General features: G+C 36.1%; 1 protein-coding gene across 12 annotated transcripts in view; it reads right to left on the bottom strand.

Moving 5' to 3' along the window:
* gramd1bb (GRAM domain containing 1Bb) overlaps positions 1-19,864 on the bottom strand; it is a 176,814-nt gene that overhangs the window by 82,938 nt on the left and 74,012 nt on the right. For 10 of the 12 annotated variants that reach the window (XM_030152862.1, XM_030152870.1, XM_030152861.1 and 7 more), the window contains exons 3-4: positions 16,912-17,001; positions 9,033-9,059 (exon numbers count right to left, since the gene is read on the bottom strand). In XM_030152862.1, coding sequence (XP_030008722.1) covers positions 9,033-9,059; positions 16,912-17,001 — 117 coding nt within the window. Of the gene's footprint in view, positions 1-5,533; positions 5,608-9,032; positions 9,060-16,911; positions 17,002-19,864 lie in introns of those variants that run through there. The other 2 variants (XM_030152874.1, XM_030152875.1) reach the window with 2 other exon arrangements.

Raw genomic sequence — 19,864 nt, 5'->3', positions numbered from 1 at the left:
TGAACATATGTGTATTATTTCGTGACTCACTAGGGGTCCTGTGATTAGTCAGCAGTGGGAGCTCAGTGGAGACATACAGCAAAAGGTTAAAACACCTCTGAAGACTGGAACTGCATAATTCATTGACTTGCCAAACTAATCACAGGGCTGGAGTTCCAGTCAAAGCTGCTATGTCATTTTTTTTTTTTCCTCATGATCTTGTGCTAAAAAGTTCACAATAAAAAATACACACTTAAAAATTAACAGTAATCTGTGTACTCTCCTTTCCAAGCAAATAGACTCCAATAACAATTGTAATTTAGAGTCTGGTCTTCACCAGCTCTAAATGTAAAGTGTCATAAGGTATACTATGCTTTTTTTGTTTTTTTACTTTATTTTTATTGTTTGATTTCAGTACAACACACAATGAACATAAGGGACATGTAGGATACATTGACCATAATAAACCTTTGTGACTAACATTTAGTTTTAGTAATGTGACATTGAAATGAAAATTGTCCATTTCTTCCATTTATCATGACACTGCTTTTCTTGAGTCCTCAATCTATGGGTCAGAATCTCCATCTAAAATATTCCATTCACAATTTGTAGCCAGTCGTTAGTTGTAGGAGGTTCTAAGCTGCACCATTTGTTGGTAAAAGCCTGTTTACAGGTTGCTAAAGATATGCTGTGCTTTGTTATGATTTGGTGCTATATACTTAAAATGTGGCTTGATTTGATAATATCGTTCACAATAATGCAATATGTTTCCACCAAACCACAGGTGTCAAACATGCGGCCCGGGGGCCAAATCTGGCCCGCGAAAGGTTCCATTTTGGCCCGCAGGATGAAAGTACAAAAGTGAACCTGAACAGTCCACGTTGTCAAAATCCTTTTGGTTCAGGTTCCACATACAGACCAATGTGATCTACAGTAAAAATAACAACACAATAAACCCATAAATAATGACAACTACAAATTTGTTTGTGAAAAATTCTGTGGAAAAAATGTAAGTGAAAAAAATAATATTACACTGTGAAAATATTTACATTTACAAAACAATTTTTTCACAATAAAAGGCAAATAAATACACAAATATAAACAAAGATGAACAACCCGAAATCTGCAATTTTACCAATATTCTGCCTGTTACTAAATGTTTTGTGCATTTATGGATCCACTGTGATCGGTAGTTGTGTTAATAATAAGAGATGGAATATTGTAGAAATTGTTCAAATTTTAGTTCCAAACTCCAAAATTTTAACAATATTCTGCCTGTTACCAAATGTTTATGTAACATTGTGTGTAATGTACATGTATAAATAATAAGTCGAGGCATAATATTGTTAAAATTGCACTAATTTTTCAAATGAAATTTCTGTTTTTTCAGGTTATTTACATCTTTTTGGAAAAATGTAAATATTTTCATAATTTAATTGGGGGTTTTTTGTACTAAAACAAACAGAAAAACTTTGATTTGTCATTATTTATAGGTTATTAAGTCATTATTTTACTGGTCTGGTACGCTTGAGATCAAATTGGGCTCAATATGGCCTCTGAACCAAAATGAGTTTGACAGCCCTGCACCAGACTGTGCAGTCCTACTGCAATTAATACAGTGAATCTCACTTCACTGAGTGTTTGTGGCTTGTATATTAAACTTGGTTCATGCCTCTGCATGTTCATCCTACTTGTCGCCTCACTCCCACATACTGTGGGTGCCTTAATTTACTACTTTAAATAGTATGCTGGATGATACTGGGGTGACGCACCCCAGCACCGTTCGGTGACAGGCCTCAATATCCCACGTCACCAGTGTTACACTAACAAGATGGTGCATTCAGGGGACAAACAACTAGAAGAGTGGTATCAATTTCACCTCCAACTGTGGACAGATAAGGAGACATGCACAATGATCACTGAAAACCAGACACAGGTCTATTTTTAGTTTTTATACCATTAAATGGCATATGTGCATGGCATTTCTTATTATGTAACTCTCCAGTATAAGGCAGATGTCCACCCAGCATGAAACAGGACCTTTCATAAGTGCAGCGTATGCCTGTGACACACAGATTGTCTACAGACAGGAATACTTAATGAAACACCTTCAGTGTACGACATCAACAGCTGGCCTGAAAAACACAGGTCATGATGCAATGATGAGGTTCAAATGGTTGAAAACCTTAAAATAACTCTGTTTATTCAGTTTTTTTCCCAATAGTATTAATTACACAATTAGAATCTGCGCATAAAAAAGAAATGAAAAACTTAGATGCTTTTTTAAGGTTTATTTCCAAATTTATTATCCAAAGCAACTGTTCCAATAAAAGGGTGCCATAAAATCCGGAATGGAACAGATGCTAGAATTCTTCCGCTCTGTTATTAATACTAAAAAATACTTTTGATCATATAGAAATTCAAAGCTAAGATGTTACAGTGGAAGCTACAAACTAAATAGATCAACAAATGTAATGTAAATTTTCACACATCCTATTACACTACCATAATATTTATAATAAATGTACTCCATTTATTCCTTTGTGAAGGAGATGGGTTTTGTTAACAGTTATGATGCTGCTGTGTTATGGCAAAATGAAAAATACTGAATGAAAGACAATGAATGATACTGTTTGTCTTATGTACTTCACATTATTTATGTTTTAACCAGTTGCCAAAGTAGTGTAAAAAATAAATAAATAAACAAATAAAAATACCAATACCTGAATACAAACTAATATATAATGTATGTTTTGTTAGTAATTGTTTTTCTCTGCTGAAGGAAATGAGCTACTTCTGCATTGTCTTATAACGAAACAAAATAAATCACTTTGGTGAAGTCACAGGCACATCTTTCAGTCTTTAATGAAATGTATTCTATCACAGTATAATATGTGACTCATTTAAGGACTAAATAGAAAATTGAGGGTAACATACGATAACCTGGCAGGGAAATTTATCAGATTGCGAGGTAACTTAGAGCAGTGCTAGAACTGCCCTGAATCCTGGTGGACGAGCTCAGTAAATCTAACCAAATTGCTCTTAATGGACCTGGGGAACGGAGATTTAGAAGGCCCAAGTGGCAGCAGGAAAATCCCCTCTGTGTGAAAGTGTGTGGAAGGTTGATGTATTCCTCCACTGGCATGCGTTCACCAGGTTAGGATAAATGTGCACTATATGGACAAAAGTATGGGGACACGTTGAGTTCAAGTGTTTCATTGCAAATAGAGGGGGGTGGGCTACAAAACCATAATGACCAATCCCATAATGCCATTTTTTAATGCAATATCATTGTAATATATGTTTTTATTTCATCTTTACAGTTAATTTCATTGGTATTCTAATCTAAAATGCTTACAAAATGCAAATGCATAGTTTTAGGGGTGTAGAATTGCATAGGGATGTTAGGGACACATCCCTACCAATATCCAGCCACTACTGTGTAGTCCCTATCAATACAACTGCTGTCAATAGTGTTTAGTCAATGATTATGGCACACAAAGGGTTAACAGTTGGTCTCTGCTAGAAGTTCCACCTCTAATGTAAATGCCGCTCTCTGATTGGCTCTTTGGTTTTGCTAACGTACATGTGATTGGCCGTCCCCGCTGTCACTCCATCTGCTTGTAAAAGGAACCTGCTAGTGTGACCGCTAACGTAAGTTTTCAATATGTTTGGCATTTGTTCTGCCTGAGTCACGTTAGGTAGATAGATTTTAATATCAGTGGCGTCATTTAAATGTACATTTGTACATGTGTCTGTTTTTACATATGCATGTGCACGCGCCCGTGCATGTGTGCTCAGTAATTAGGATGTAAAGGATGTCAAAGGAAAGAAAACTGGTCAAAAATCACTTCTTTAGGAGTCAAAGTGTAAGTTGCTTCAAGGGTATAGAACTGTAGAGGCTCAACACATATATTGAATAAAAGACAATATTTAATGCCAAACAGAAACACTTTTTAAAAGTTCCTTATTATTTTAATGCACTTCTATGGAAGCACAACTGTTTAAAAAACATACATAAAGAAAATTTGTGGGGAAAATACAATAAAAGCTCAGATTCTAAATGTGATTCTAGATGTGATTTTATCCATGTTTTTGGGGAATAAATTACATGTAATAATTGAAATTAAAAGCCTTTTTTGCTCAGGCAGTAACTGTACCATCAAACTGTATGATCATTGTATCCCTAATCTGTTCATATGTCATGCATCAACATATTTTTGTCAGGTGACAAACAGTAGAGAGGCAGGAGGAGATAGAGGAGAAGAAGGAGGAGGCAGAGGAGGAGAGGCTGGACATTCACAGGTGAGGTTAAATAATTATGGATATGTTAATCGTGAGAATATCATTGCAGAATGCATTAAATTCTTGTATTGTCCTTAGATATTCAGATATGCATTATAAACATGTCAATTACTGAATTTTGTTTTCTGACTATGATTGTTTGCTTTTGATCAGCTTGACATGATGTGAAATTACGATTGCAAATGCAAAAAAATATCAACTTTCCAGAGTGCTGCCTTGGAGCACTTTTGTGTCCCCACCAATGTCAAAATCAAACCTACTCCCTTACATAGTTTATTTTTTACTAACGTTTACACTAGCATTAATCACAATAATTATTTTAAGTATTTTACCACTAGATTTCTGAAATATTTGTCACATTCTAACCACAAATAATCTTTTAAAACCACAAGTATCTGTTTGGTGTAATCAACTCTCACTCCGGAAGAAAAATGAGGCCTTAAACTCAAATGACATGTTGATTTGACATACATGAGGTGAACATTTTTATCATGTGTGTCCCCTTATTTTTGTCCATATAGTGTACATGATTATCACTTTGGACATACTCCATAAGGAAAACTTATGTTAATATTACATTTTCAATGTTACTGCCTAATCAGACCTCAACCTTCAAAAACTGCAAGCTGAAACAAGCAAAAACATTTTATTAAGTTAAAAAGATCATTTCAATGCATCCTGGTGGACAATGGATGTAGACGCTGGCTGCCAACTATTACTACTATTACTATTACTATTACCACTACTACTATTACTTGTAGATGTTTTGCCAGACACCTCTGTTGTGTGATTGTTCATCTTTCACTCTTTCAGTCCTTATTGTCTGTCACCTCTCTATTAAACACTAAATGCATAAAATGGTGCATAATATCTTTAAAAGCCATAAAATACATTTTCTCAGCAATGGTTAAGATGCAGAGGAATGTCAGTGTGATCTTGATCTTGATAACATCACTAAATAATAACTTATCTCAGCTGATATTAGCAAACTGGACGATAGAAAAGGACAAACATTTACATGGTAGTAAAGTAGTGATATACAAAAATATACAGAATAGGGTTTGTATGATATAGTGATATAGTAAAACATATATTTTGACTTGACACCTTTAAAAAGAATATGTGTCCTCTGACAATTAAATGTAAAAGTATATCATGCATTGTTTTTTTATCCTTTTAATGTCTGACCAATCTTCCGACTAAAGAGAACCCCTCCTCTAAAGAGAAGGTAAGAGAAATCAGACCTGACCTTATGTTTGTGCATGGTGAACAGGCAGACACCATCCTGGCCTCTCTCCTGGCTTTCATGGCCCCTCTTCAATCACTTCCCTGCTGCTCCCCTGTCAGACTCTCACTTGTCCGGCATGCTTTGTCATCATCGGCAAGCCTCACAAAAAAAAAAAAAAAAAAAAAAAAAGAAAAAGAAAAAAAAAAAATCTCCGCTTCCTCCTCTTTAACACAGCACAAAATCAGTTAAAGGGAAAAAATAATCTAACTGCTTTCCAGAATGAAGGTTAAAAACAGAGGTAGAACAGACAACACTTGTTAATCCCAAATGTCTCTTCAACAGATGCGGTGTGTCCAGGCAGAGCAGATGTCTCTATCGTAATAAAAAATAAACCCATTGCACTCTGGAGACATCGCAGATTGTGTCAAACTGCCTTTTTTTTCCTTTTTTTTTTTTTTAACAGCTGATTTTTTGGAGTTTGCGGTGCAGGTAGTTCACAGGCTCGTCTCCTGCTGTATCACCTCACATCTGCTTCGCTAAAGCCATGGATGAGCAGTTGTACGAGGGAGGATGGGTCAAGGATGTGAGAATTCTGATTGGCTGCCCGGCTATGGTGTGTGTGTGGGAAGGTCCCTTTGGTAGGTTCCCTGAGAACGGCTACGCTTGATAAGGGTGGTCCTTCACCTCGTTTCCTCGTCTGCCGGCTCTATCAGCCTCCTTTTCCTTCCTCCTTCTCTGTCTGTCTGTCTGCTCCAGAAACCAGTCGCGTGCATTCACAGGCTGTTTGCTACGTCTTTGAGAGGAGCCGCATCACTAACGCTGACAATAGTTGCATCATTGTCATCTTTCAGATCATAACCACTTGGATGCACTGATAGGATCTTGTGTGCAGCTAGAGCTGGGCAGAAATCATTAGGGAAGATTACTCAGAGGAATCAGATAGCGCTAAGAATTTCTGAATAAGATTAGACAGAAAAAAAAAGACTGCAGATACTGCAGATACATGTAAAGAGACACAGATGGCATCCAAATACAACACGGATTAGATTAGGGAACAATAAATTAAAGATGTGAAGCTTGCACTGCATTCAGAACATGATTAATGTCAAAATACTTGAAAACATCCAGAGCGGATTATTATTAGTTATTAATTATTACAAATTGATAATAAAGATATTAATGGGACATACAAGACACAGCAGACATCAAATCCTTGCTTCTCCAAGGCTCCTGCACACATTAAAAAGAGTCAGATCAGATTTTGCTGACCTCCATCAGCAGAGGGTAATGTCTCAGACCACAGACAATGATCGATAATCCAGCAACTGAGAAGGCAATGCGGACATTAGACCAAAGACAGAAAGGAAAGAAGCACAACCCAGTCCTGAACATGATAGTTATTACTGTAATGCTATTTTAGGAACAAATCAGTCTTGTCAAATACTGAAAAACTGAAAAACTTGCAGCTATAAACGCCTTTGTTTCTGGCAGACACACTCAATACAACAGATTCAAACTACTCTTTCAGACATGCAAACTACAGAGTTTTCCAAATGCACTTGCATCCTGCCCTGCCCACTTTAGCAAACCGAAGGGCTTTTGGCATGCATTATTTACACTTCCCTCAATGACAAAGTATCGATTTTGGGCAGTTTGTGTAACTCATCACCACTTAGGCCGATTACAAAGAGTACAGATGGAAACAGGCAAAGATTTTGGTCCAAGGCAAGACATCGGTTTGTTGGGATCATACCATATATTCATGTACAGGGTGGGGAAGCAAAATTTACAGTGAACATTTAGTTGTTTTTTCTCAGCAGGCACTACGTCAATTGTTTTGAAACCAAACATATATTGATGTCATAATCATACCTAACACTATTATCCATACCTTTTCAGAAACTTTTGCCCATATGAGTAATCAGGAAAGCAAACGTCAAAGAGTGTGTGATTTGCTGAATGCACTCGTCACACCAAAGGAGATTTCAAAAATAGTTGGAGTGTCCATAAAGACTGTTTATAATGGAAAGAAGAGAATGACTATGAGCAAAACTATTACCAGAAAGTCTGGAAGATACTATTAAAGAAGAATGGGAGAAGTTGTCACCCGAATATTTGAGGAACACTTGCGCAAGTTTCAGGAAGCGTGTGAAGGCAGTTATTGAGAAAGAAGGAGGACACATAGAATAAAAACATTTTCTATTATGTCAATTTTCTTGTGGCAAATAAATTCTCATGACTTTCAATAAACTAATTGGTCATACACTGTCTTTCAATCCCTGCCTCAAAATATTGTAAATTTTGCTTCCCCACCCTGTATCATGGACTGTCCTGTGTGAGGTATACTTAAGTTTTAAATCCAGTAGTCCCTTAATTTGTTTAACTGATAAGATACTAATTGTTCCTTAGTATGTCTTATCATAATCATGTTTTCCACATTTTCTATATTAGTAAATACAGTGTCTTTATTTTGCACTGATTAAAAAATGATACAACTTTTTTTTTTTCTTAGACATCCTAAGGAAAAAAATGATAAAACTTGATGAAACTGCTTATAATAGTGGTAGTTTAGTGGTTCAGCCTACTCAGAAATAGGGGCACATATTACATTGTACCAAAACAAATCATTAGAATATAAAATCCTGAAGTTATGGTACTGTAAGTGGTTTTTAAATGATGGGATCATGGGTGACACAGAAAACACAGACTCATGTCTCGTGTGCCTTGTGTGTTTGTGTGTTGGAGTACAGAGACTCCTAGTGGTTCTAACCTGGGTCACTGACCCAACTTGCATGACTGACCACTTAAAGCATAGCAAACCAGACATGTCACACACAAACCAAAGTGTGCACACACAAATAGTAGTGTCAACTTAGCTTAGGAAATTTGCCAGACAACGCAAACCCTACACACACTCCCCAGCAAAGAGCCTTCATGTTTACTGCTTCATAACTAAACTGTAAATGTTATTTCTCACAGCATGAAATAACTATAAATAATAATTCGTAGGCGTAATTCATGAAAAATGAGCCAACTTCTTCAAACATAAGAGAACATGAAGTACCCAAAAACAACACTCGTAATTGGTTACCTTTTCAGCTGGTGTATTCAACCCCTTTGCTTGAGGAGTGGCACAGTGTCACTAATGAGAGACTACAGTGTCTGTGCCCACAGTGTGCGTCCACAGTGCTCACCGGCTACCGACTGGCAAGCCAAAAGCCTAAAAGCTCTGCAATGGTGTCCAACTCACAAAGCCCTGTTTGTGTCTGATGTTGTTTGCCCAATAAAGGCAAACAATGGCATTCCATGGCTTGCAACTGTATTCACTGCTGGCCTCTCAAAATGTAAAGTGCATTCAGACACCTTGGTTGGCGGACAAAGGCGAGAATCTGTGTCACATGCGGGGTGGGCTGGGGCAACTGGGGTGACAGCTGAGCCAGGCCCACCAGCCCCGGCAACACACATACTTTCACTAATAGGTCAAAGAAGCGTGTGATGAGCAGTCAGAAAACAAACCTACCTGATTTTGTCCGCTGCACTGTCAGACCTGCAGATAAGAAGAAACAAGACATTACTGTCTGTAGTAACATATCAGGTAAAGGAAAGAAAGTCATTCTATATTAACACCAGCATTTTAGAATAATCTGCTGCATTTGGTTATAAATTATGATGCCAAAATGTGTGAAATGGATTTTCAATGATGAAGTAATGCAAAAGTAATGTCTTTTAGTTTCGGTAGTAGTAAAACAGTTGTCAACATGTAGAAAAAAACCCTAAAACAAAAACATCCTTGCAGCACACTTTCTGAAGTGCCCTAAATTGATTTACAATTCTGCACATTAAATTTCCTTTTTCTCAGATGACCCTTAAACCATAATGTGTCGTCCAATGTTACCTCTAGAGACAACATCAAGCTCCTCTCCTCTCAGGAAAACACCAGAGTGTTTTATCCGCACTGGTTGTTTAATAAACATCATACACACCACTCTAAGTGCTCAATAGTAGACATGACATGACAAGCCAGTTGTTAACCTTCAACATTGCACATGTGAGACTTAAGGATGCACTATAGATGTCTTTGACAGATGTAAAAGTAACAGTATCATCTAGATACATCTGAAAATGGACAAACTGATATGCATTCTCTAAGTCATTATAGTGAGAATAATAATGGACCAAGTAAATAGCCTTGTGGAATCCCTAAAGGTTGGTCAATGTCAACACATACAGATTGTTTAAGTATTTTAAAGCTTTACTCACACAGGACCAGTATTAGTAGGATAAAATTTGTAATAATTGTGAAGTAAAAGAGTAAAAATTCTACCACAAATGACCTAACCTACAGTCACAGAAAAAAATATTAGACCATGAAAAGTCATAAAAACAATGATAATGCAGTCAAGTGCTATCTCCTGTGTGTATCATGTGACTAAAACAGACAGAAAAGAAAACATGGAATGCCTAAAAGCACAGTTTTTGTCAGTACAATGCCATAGATATTTAAGTAAGAACTGAAGTGATTTTGGTTATTATCAAGAAAACCATGAAAAATGACTAGATATCAACTCTTAAATTAAAACTCTTATGAGCTATTTTTGTTATCATTATATTTGTCCAAACAAATGTACCTTTAGTTGTAACAGACATTAAAATGAACAAGAAATTGAAGAAAACAAGGATGGTCTAATAATTTTTTCCGCCACTGTATTTCAGCAGCAAACACCGAGGTCCTGTGATAGTACTATACTGGTGTGAATCAACATGTGGGATAGTGGAACTTGCAACATTTCCTCTGTGCATTTCTTCAGCATATTTCCTGGTCAATGAAAGTGTTTTGGGTGGAAGTTCACAACGCCCATGTTGCAATATAGCATAGGGATCCATTCACTGAAAGAGCAATTTAAATCCTTAAGAAAACTGACATCTCAAAAGACGTTGAAATGGATGACAAACATGACAGCAACAGTAACAAACACTGTTCTGTCTTTTAACCGTTATTTGTAAATGGTAAGCCTTAACATCAGAACTAGCACCATTGCATTAAACACAGATGCAGCAGGTTAATTTAACTAGATGTCTGAAAGTTATACTAGCCCCGTGTAAATAGGGCTAATTAAAAAAAAAGTTGGAAGCAGAAGTTACATTATATAATTTAAAACTTCAATAATATCAAATTGGATCAATGCACTGGTTGAATCTCAAAACAAGCTACAAACTGCATAGAAAAGATCAGACCAGATCAAAATTCTTACAATTATCACTAAACTAAAGGACTTCCAAATAAAGGAATTCCAAAAGCACACTTCACTTTTTTTCTTTTGACAGAGGTCCCCATAATGGCAATTAAAATAATTCATGTTATTGAAAATGCATTAGGTAGAGTTGCTAAAAATGCCCTTTTTGTATTTTGTAATCACCACCATAGGGTCTAAATGTATTACAAAGTGTGTATTCAGGCTGTTTGTTACAAAATTCGGCAGATTATTAAAAATGCGGGTGCTATTACACAATAAAATGAAAATATACTGGATTTTCTCGAACCATGGTGCAAGACAGTTAATAATAATAAAAACACAAAAAATACTTAGTCCAAATAATTGGGAATATTGCTATAATATTTTGCTAAAATTTCCCTTTGTTACACAATTAAATAATAACATCATGTCCTGTGTGATCATCCCTGATGAGTCATATTACACTGTCTTAGCAAAGTCACATTGTGATATTACATAATCATATCTGCAGTTATAGTAGAGGAGCTGCACTTAGCACAAGCCTCAGATGCAAACACTAGCAAATGACAGCAAATGAGCAAAGTTGTCTTGGTGTCACCATTCCCATGTTCTTCATCAGCCTTAAGCCTTAACCACAATGCCCTCGTAATTACAGCCAGAGTTACATATGGACTGTCAGCCTGCTGCCACTTCACTAGAAAATGCAACAGCACACTGCGCAAACTGCAGCACACAGGCAAACAGAAAGATGCAGAAAGAATCATGAGAACGAAACAAGAAAGACTGACAGACAGGTAGGGTTTGGGAGAGACAGCGGTGCAGCCTGGAGGCAGACATGCAGCTGTTTTACCTGCAGAGGAGACATGACATTCCGTGCCCTCTAAAGCCGGCTACAGAACGCTGCTCTCCCTGCAGCTGCTGCAGATGCCCCTCACTAGCTATCACCAGCACAGCACAGAGGAGAGCAGCCAGATATCCCATAGGTTTGACAGGTCCTGTTCCTAATTCGAGCAAGTGGAGACACTGCGCGAGAAGAGTGCGCGGGAGGAAGAGCCAGAGAGAGAAACATGGAGATGAGTGGAGGACAGAAAGAGTGGAGGTGTTTCAGACAGAGCTGAAGGCAAAGACAGCTAAGTGGGTGGATAATGTGAGGCTAGACTCAGAGCATACCTACACATTTTCTCTTTTCGACTTTTCTACTTTTATCAGAATCTTCCCTCACCATTTTTTCATAAGTGAAGTGTTACTATTAACATCACTATGCTGACAAAAGCAGTTTTTACAATATTTAACTGCATTAAAATGTTTTGTATTGTACTACATTTTTTAGTGGATTTTGTCATCCACTGAAGTAATGTTAAAGGTCCAATGTGTATGATTTAGAAAGGTTTGGAAGGATCTACTGACAGGAATGTAATATAGTATTCATACCTATGTTTTTAATAACGAATAAGAACACAAAAAGGAGAATCATTTGAGACACTTATGTTACACCGACATACTGTAATGCAGTGTTTTTCAACCTTAGGGTCGGGACCCCATGTGGGGTCGCCTGGAATTCAAATGGGGTCACCTGAAATTTCTAGTAATGGATAAAAATCATATTAAAACTTACTAATAAAAAATATATGGTGAGTTGAGAGAGACAATCACAATATATAAAAGACATGACAAACTCTGAAGCTGAAACACTGTGGTACTGTTTCTTTCAAATGTTCATTGTGGCTGGTTTAAGATGCTGCAGCTCTTTGATAATTCATAGTTTGAGTTATTGTTTTTTCAGTATTAATTTGCAGCCTTTGGACTGACAGTACAAAATTCTCCCTTTGTGCAGTCATCTACACCTGGCTTTTCTGCCTCCATCCACAATAATATGCATTATATAGCCTTAATGTCATGTAAAATTAATGTTTATTTGCAACATACTATAGCAGATTATTATACTATACTATACTCTCCGTTTTGAATGTCTGGGGTCGCCAGAAATTTGTGATGTTAAAATGGGGTCACGAGCCAAAAAAGGTTGGGAACCACTGCTGTAATGTTTTCATAGTAGCTTTGAATGGACTTCCTGTTGTTCTTTTATAGCTGTTTGAAGTAAAAAGTCCAAAACCGACAAACTATACACTGAGTCTAACACAAGTGACCATGAAAGAGCGTGAGGGGAGTAAAACTTTACATTAGTCATTTTTTCCTATCAATAATAATATATTATGAAATACACCATAAGGGACTTTGGAATGGTTATGTGTGGTAGTGTTTCTGCAAAACAAATTACAAGTGCATAGTTATGTACATTGTTGATGACAAATTGAAATTTCTTAAGAAAAATAAGTGCAAATTTAACCCATAAGGACCCAGTGTGACTTTTGTGTAAGTTCCCAAATTATTTTTTCTCTCTATTTAAATCTTTCCTATTCCTATTCAATATCACTATTTATTACAATACTGTCCTCTGAATTTTGCATATTTTCCAGTGAAAATCATCTATTTTCCTACAGTTAATTGACTGATCATGTAGATGTTCATTTAAGCTCACATTAAGGTTGAGGGCGATTATATCAGAAATAGAGAAAAGTGAAGAAAAAGTGACTTTTGGAGGAAAATCTGTCATTAATTGAACATAAACCCAGTGTTTCCATCCACTGTCACTGATCCAACTCCAGGGGTTTTACTGGTGAATCAATGTTGTAGAAGATGATGGTGTTTCCACGGTAACTACAGAGCCTCAAATGGGTCATACATGTCTGATGACCATGAAAAGATGACAAACTGTATTTTACACCAATTATTTACATGTATTGATGGGATCAGCAGTTTAGATCAGCAGATGCTTTTGGTCGATGGTGGACGTTTGCATCTTTATAGGTTAACAAGATTATGCCTCAACTTATCGTTTATATATGTGCATTTCAGATCGGATCTACAAAGGCACAAGACATTTACTAACAGACAGAATATTGTTAAAATTGCACTTAATTTTCTTCAGACATTTCAGGTTGTTCAAAGTTGTTCAGGTTATTCACATTTTTTTTGTTAAAGGACAGTTTGTCAATGTAAATATTTTAATTTTACTATATTTTACTATGTATTTACTATAATTTAATGTAATTATTTGCACTGAAAAAAAAAAATTGAATTTCTTATTATTAATAGGCATAATGTAATTTTTTTTTTCCACATTAAATCATGAAGAACATTTGGAGTCATTATTTATAAGTTATCATGCTATTATTTTACTTGAGATCACACTGGTTTGTATGTGACCCCTGAACGAGTTCAACATCCTTGATTGTTAATATCTTCAGTGTAATTTTTGCAATCCTAACCCAAAAAGGACCTTTTGGCGGGCCGGTTCTGGCCCACGGGACACATGTTTGACACCCCTGGTCTAATGATTCATTCTTTATGTATCTATCTTAGCTTAGTTTATTAGTTTGATCCCCATTAACTGCTGCACACCACAGCAGCTACTCTCCCTGGGGTCATCAACAACACAAAAACAAAGCACCACAATTTGCCACAACTTACTCAACAAACAGGATATACATACACTCAACACAACAACACAAAAACCAAAAATCAACAACAGCACACAATACAAAACAATTACAATAACAATGATAATACCAACAACAACAGAAAAAAAGAATAAATAAACCAAAAATCAGAAACAAAAAATAAAAACATAAAATAAAAATTAAAACAGCTCCACAACAAACAAAAAAATAAATTGTCTAGATGATGTCACTACAGGATGTGCAATAGCTCAGACAGTTATTCTTGGGTAAATATGAAAATTCTCAACCTTTTAGAAAACCTAACTGCTTCAATTTCTGAAATTAAAAATTGTATCTATTGTATCTATTATTAATGTATCTATCTTACTAAGCTGATTAAGACAGTGAATTTCCCCCTGGGGATCAATACAGTCCATCTGCATCCATACCTGGATCTGGATCTGTATGTGGGGTTTAAATGATGATCTCAGAAACTGCATTTTCAGGTGATTATTGTTTAATAACTACAGTAAATTCTTGCTTTGCACTTTTCTACCTAAACACATCTCTAAAACAAACGCTGCTGGATAAACAAGAGGTCACACACCCACGGCATCGCAGTACATTCCGTGTTTCATAACAGAATCCCACGCCAAAAATTACACGAACACATAGAATTATATTTTTTTTCTAAAACAAATTATTGCTAAACTCTGGCTGGGTAAGAAATGACTCACTGAAACTCCCCCCTGCCACAGTGGGGTTATTTCACAGAAAAAAAAAAAGTGAATTCCATGTCACATTCACACATGCTGAGACAGCAGCATACATACATACACCCCTACACACATCCAGTACCTTACTTTATATTCCTGTCACAGCTGCTCATGACAACTGCTGCATATTTCAAAGAGATAGAGCTAATGATACGGTCTGTCCCTCAACCAAAACTGAGCACAGAGTGGGTGTGACACCAGCCACTGCAGGTGTAGCAACATATGGTGACTACAACATGAACATTACAGTCAAATACCGACACAAAGGGGATTTTCCCATTACACGTGACTTCCTCTACGCTCTTTGACTTTGTAATTCACATCAGTGATGTTGCTGATGTCAAACACAATACCAGCGTGAGGCGATTCTGAATATATTTACGTAGAATACACAGAAAAGTATATGAGCCACAGTGTCACAGATAATTTAACACAGCGAAGCAGTATGGATGAATGCTAGGATGAAGATGAGCTGCCCTCTAGTGGAGAATTCAAGCCAGAGACGACCCACGGGAGCAGTGTGTTGACATTTGGAGATGATTGGTATTATGATTAGTCCCATTAGTATGAAGCTACACAGACCCATTAGAGACACAAAAGCCTCATAGTGTGTGTAATGATTTTATACGGTAAAAAAAATGCAGTGTCAATATTTCAGAGTCAAGATATTTTAACCTAGATAGAGTATTAATAGCTCTATGGAGAGTAAACTAGCTCTAACAGTAGAGTTAAAAGTCAGTGTAAAGTTCTGCACAGATGCAGTGTAAAATTCAACTCTACAGAGTGATGATTAGTGCCAGTCTGTCGCATTGCATTGTGGGTACTGGACATTTTACTCATTGTGTTCTATTTTATGTGCAAGGGATCAATGGGGGGTTGTGTTAATGTTTATTTAGATTAATATGTCTGTTTTACAATGTTTATTGGCCTTTTTATGTTTATTTTTTTATTAATGTGATACCATTAGTCAAACCTGTAGGCACAACAATGCCTTACCTGACTGACACTATGAAGCTTTAATTGTATTACAAACGGGGAGGGATTTGCTCTTTAAAGGAAAAGCATTTCGTAGGGTGAATGAAGCTGATACAGCAAACTCATGCCTTTCATGATCCCCACTTGGGGACTCCTTGAAATTCTACATTATTTTAATATTTGTGGAGGGTGCTAACTGATGAAGAAAATAACACTGCAGAGAAATAAATATTAAAACATTATAGAGTTGTTTTTAAACTAAATTTGGAGTAAAAATAGCTCCATAAAGTGTAATCATATTACTCTTAACAGTGTGAAAACACCACAGTGTTAAATATTTTCTACATATTTCTTTGTTAATTTTGATACTGAATTAAGTAGAATTAAAATTTCACACTGGCCATAGAGTAAATTTTACTCTAATTTTGAGTGGGACCAAATATTATCTGAAACAGAGTTAAATTCAACTCTCTAAGAGTTAAATTGACATTCTGTTTTCTACTGTCTACCTTTAGGTCACATCTATGTTCAGCTAAAGAATTATGAAAAAATACTACACATTAAGTCCAGAATTCAGTGTATACTAATGGTTAACCTCATAAGACCCAGGAAATGTCAGCAAACAAGCTATTTTTTTTTTTTATTAAATATGTGTCTATATTGGAAACATCATGATGCAACAGTTTTTTCTGATGTAGTTTTTAAAATTGTTATGGAATGTCCTTTGTGGTGGACAGTTTTCTTTTCTTTTTTTTTTTGTATAAAGTTATGCAATTCTCATCCACATATGTGGACAGAAAACCCATAGCTGGCTCTTAGGAGGTTAAATGCCTTGTTTTGTGACATTTTCATTTGAATCATCATGAATTAGACCCCAAACAACAAGCCTTACACAACGCATACATATTCCTCACCTCTCCTCCCGGATCAGCGGAGTCAAGAAGCGAGTGCTGTCATCTTCATGGCTGCTTTGCTGGCTGCTCTGCTGGCTGCTCTGTTGGCTGCTGCATGACACATCAGACAGAAGAGAAGGTGGTCAGTCATCAGATCAAGGGCATGTTTTATTACTTTGTCAACGTGACGGATCATAGTTTAGTTATGTAAAAGAACTGTGGTGGAAAATTGTGAGGCTAATTTAATAGTGACGAGGTAAATTTCTGTGACATATTTAACTTTGCCAATATGAAAACCATTCTCATGTGTTTAGAGGTTTGACAGTTCAGACAGGTCATATGATAATTTCTTTTAAACAAATCACTGCAGTATTAACACAAATGTTACAGCTGCTGTCACACGGCCATAAGTCAATCTTCTGAGCTATTAAACAGTGTGAAAAATTCTGCAAATGAAGTGTCAAATGCAGCAGCTGTCAAATACAGACTATGTGAAATTACAATTGTTTGGTTTTAACAGTGGTGTATGTGCTGTCTTGTGCATGCACATAACAACTCATAACACTAGAGGGGGCTAAATGATACAGGCAAGACTGGGCTTCAGATATTAAAAAAGTAAGATATAAGAGATGTGTAAAAAAAAAACAAACATGTATAATAATTAACAAAAACTTCACGTCAACACCTAGACACATTTGGAACAAAACACACACTTCTATAAATAGTCAATATATAAAGCACACATGCAAATACAGATATTTATTATGTATGCTTTATCATTTTAATGTGTAAAAAAAGCCGATGCAGAGATACACAGACTGTATGAATCATCAAAAAAGGTTTAGATAGATGATTTCTATTTTTAGCTTTCAGCTGCTGTCTTCAAAGTCCACTCTGACATTTAAGAATAAAGCCAGTCTGTTGGGAAACGACTTCATTAATTCACGCTGTAACTCGGCAGGGTTCCCTAATCTGATTTCAGCAGCAGCAAAGGACCGCAGAGGGCCTGAGGGATGATGGAATGTAAATGGAAAAGTCTTTTTGATACACTGGAATAATGCATATGAAATATAGTACAGTTAAAGTTCAGCCTTTATATCATATTTCAGTCTCCTCTTAACCATTGCATTATATTTGTAATGTTTATATAATAAGAAATATACGTAAAACAGAGATGGGGTGACTAATACTGACATATTACAAATCTGTGGTGATCTCAGAATGCACCTCTTCCTCAGGATAAGCATCAGTAGATGTCACATCACTGCTGATTAGTGGATTATTTTCTTTAGAATGAGGTTTTCATGTGAAGATACCACCATTACTGATAATACACACTGTTACTGCACTTTCAAAATACTCAACAAGTAAAAGCTCAGCATTCAAACAATATTTAAGCAAAAGTATGCAATTAAGTATGAAAACGATATTTAATCACTAATGCAAGTTTTACATAAGATGTTTTTGGATCAATATTACTGCTTAATTCATTTAGAGGCAGCATTTTACTACATTTAATTCAGAATTTTATACATTTAGAGTCCTATATATAATGTTGTCTAGTTTCATCTCCACAACAGTACATGAAATGCAATTTAATCTGCAAGTAATGCATCAAATTAAAAAAAAAAACAAACAAAAAAACAATAATCTTGTGATCGTAGTGATGCTATCCTGTTTAAACCATGTATCTCTAAAAAGTTGAGTTTTCATGAGTATAGTACATAACCTTGTTTTAAGATATGTGACAATGTATTTCACATCTGATGCAATAGGGAAGGGGTCAGCAACCTGTGGCTCCATAACCAAATGCGGCTCTTCATCCTCCTTGTAGTGGCTCCCTTGACTGCGGTCAAGCCAGCTGCGATTCTCCTCTGCATGGTCAGTCCAGCCGCTAGCGTTTTTCTTGTGCGCTACTCATTCGACAATTACAGTAGATGAGCTGCATGGAGCATATGTGCCTTCAGTACAACAAAAGTATGGGCTCATTTATGATCTACGTTAAAGACGCAGATGGATATGGACGGAGGGTTCTGTCCATCCTTTGTATATTACTCACGTAATTCTGTCCGCTTTCCGGGAGCTTGCAGATGGGAACCCAGACGGAGAATATGGAGCAGTACAACTGGGAACTGTGGAGGCAGTGTTGAGTTTTGAAGAGAATCATTTCCATAAATAGCGATACTTTTCATAGAGCGACTGTATGAGTATGAGTACTGTGTACTTTTGGGGTAATCCTACAACAGATTCCCTTCCAAGCTACAAAAGTGTGTTTTTTCATCTGAAATAGGCTTTAAGACTAAATTCAATGATGAATAAAATTATTTTTTCCAATAAGTACCTCATGAATTTGGTATATTTGGAATTAGTACTTCATATACTATTAGCACAAACACTATGAACTACTTTTACAGTGTACTTTTGGAGTAATCATACTCAAAAATCCCTCCCAAGCTCCAAAAGTGTTTGTTTTTTAGTCTGAAAAAGGTTTTAAGACTAAATTCAATGATGAATAAAATTATTTTTTCCAATAAATACCTCATGAATTTGGTATATTTGGAATTAGTACTTCATATACTATTAGCACAAATACTATGAAATACTTTTACTGTATGCTTTTAGAGTAATCATACTCCAGAATCCATTCCACACTGCACTTCTGTTTGTTGTATTCAGTGGTTATAACAGATAAAATGTAAAAAAAAGATTAAAACTTTAAAAAGTTTACAAGCTCTGTTATTTTTTGCGGCTCCAGACTATTTTTTTCGGTGGAAGAGGGGGCAAAATGGCTTTTTTGATAATAAAGGTTGAAGACCCCTGCAATAGGGATTTAACAGTTTGTTTAGCTTGAGGTGGACAATTTTTCCCAACTTATGATGGATATGAAAAAAAAATGATAACCAAAAACTTATCTAGTAAGACAAACATTGCAGAGCTTCTACTCTCTCTAAGATACAATCGATTAGGAGCATAA

The sequence above is a fragment of the Sphaeramia orbicularis genome, chromosome 13, assembly GCF_902148855.1.
Source record: "Sphaeramia orbicularis chromosome 13, fSphaOr1.1, whole genome shotgun sequence".
NCBI lineage: Eukaryota > Metazoa > Chordata > Actinopteri > Kurtiformes > Apogonidae > Sphaeramia > Sphaeramia orbicularis.
Note: the sequence above shows the minus strand (reverse complement) of the source record. Positions and strands in the feature narration are given on the sequence as shown.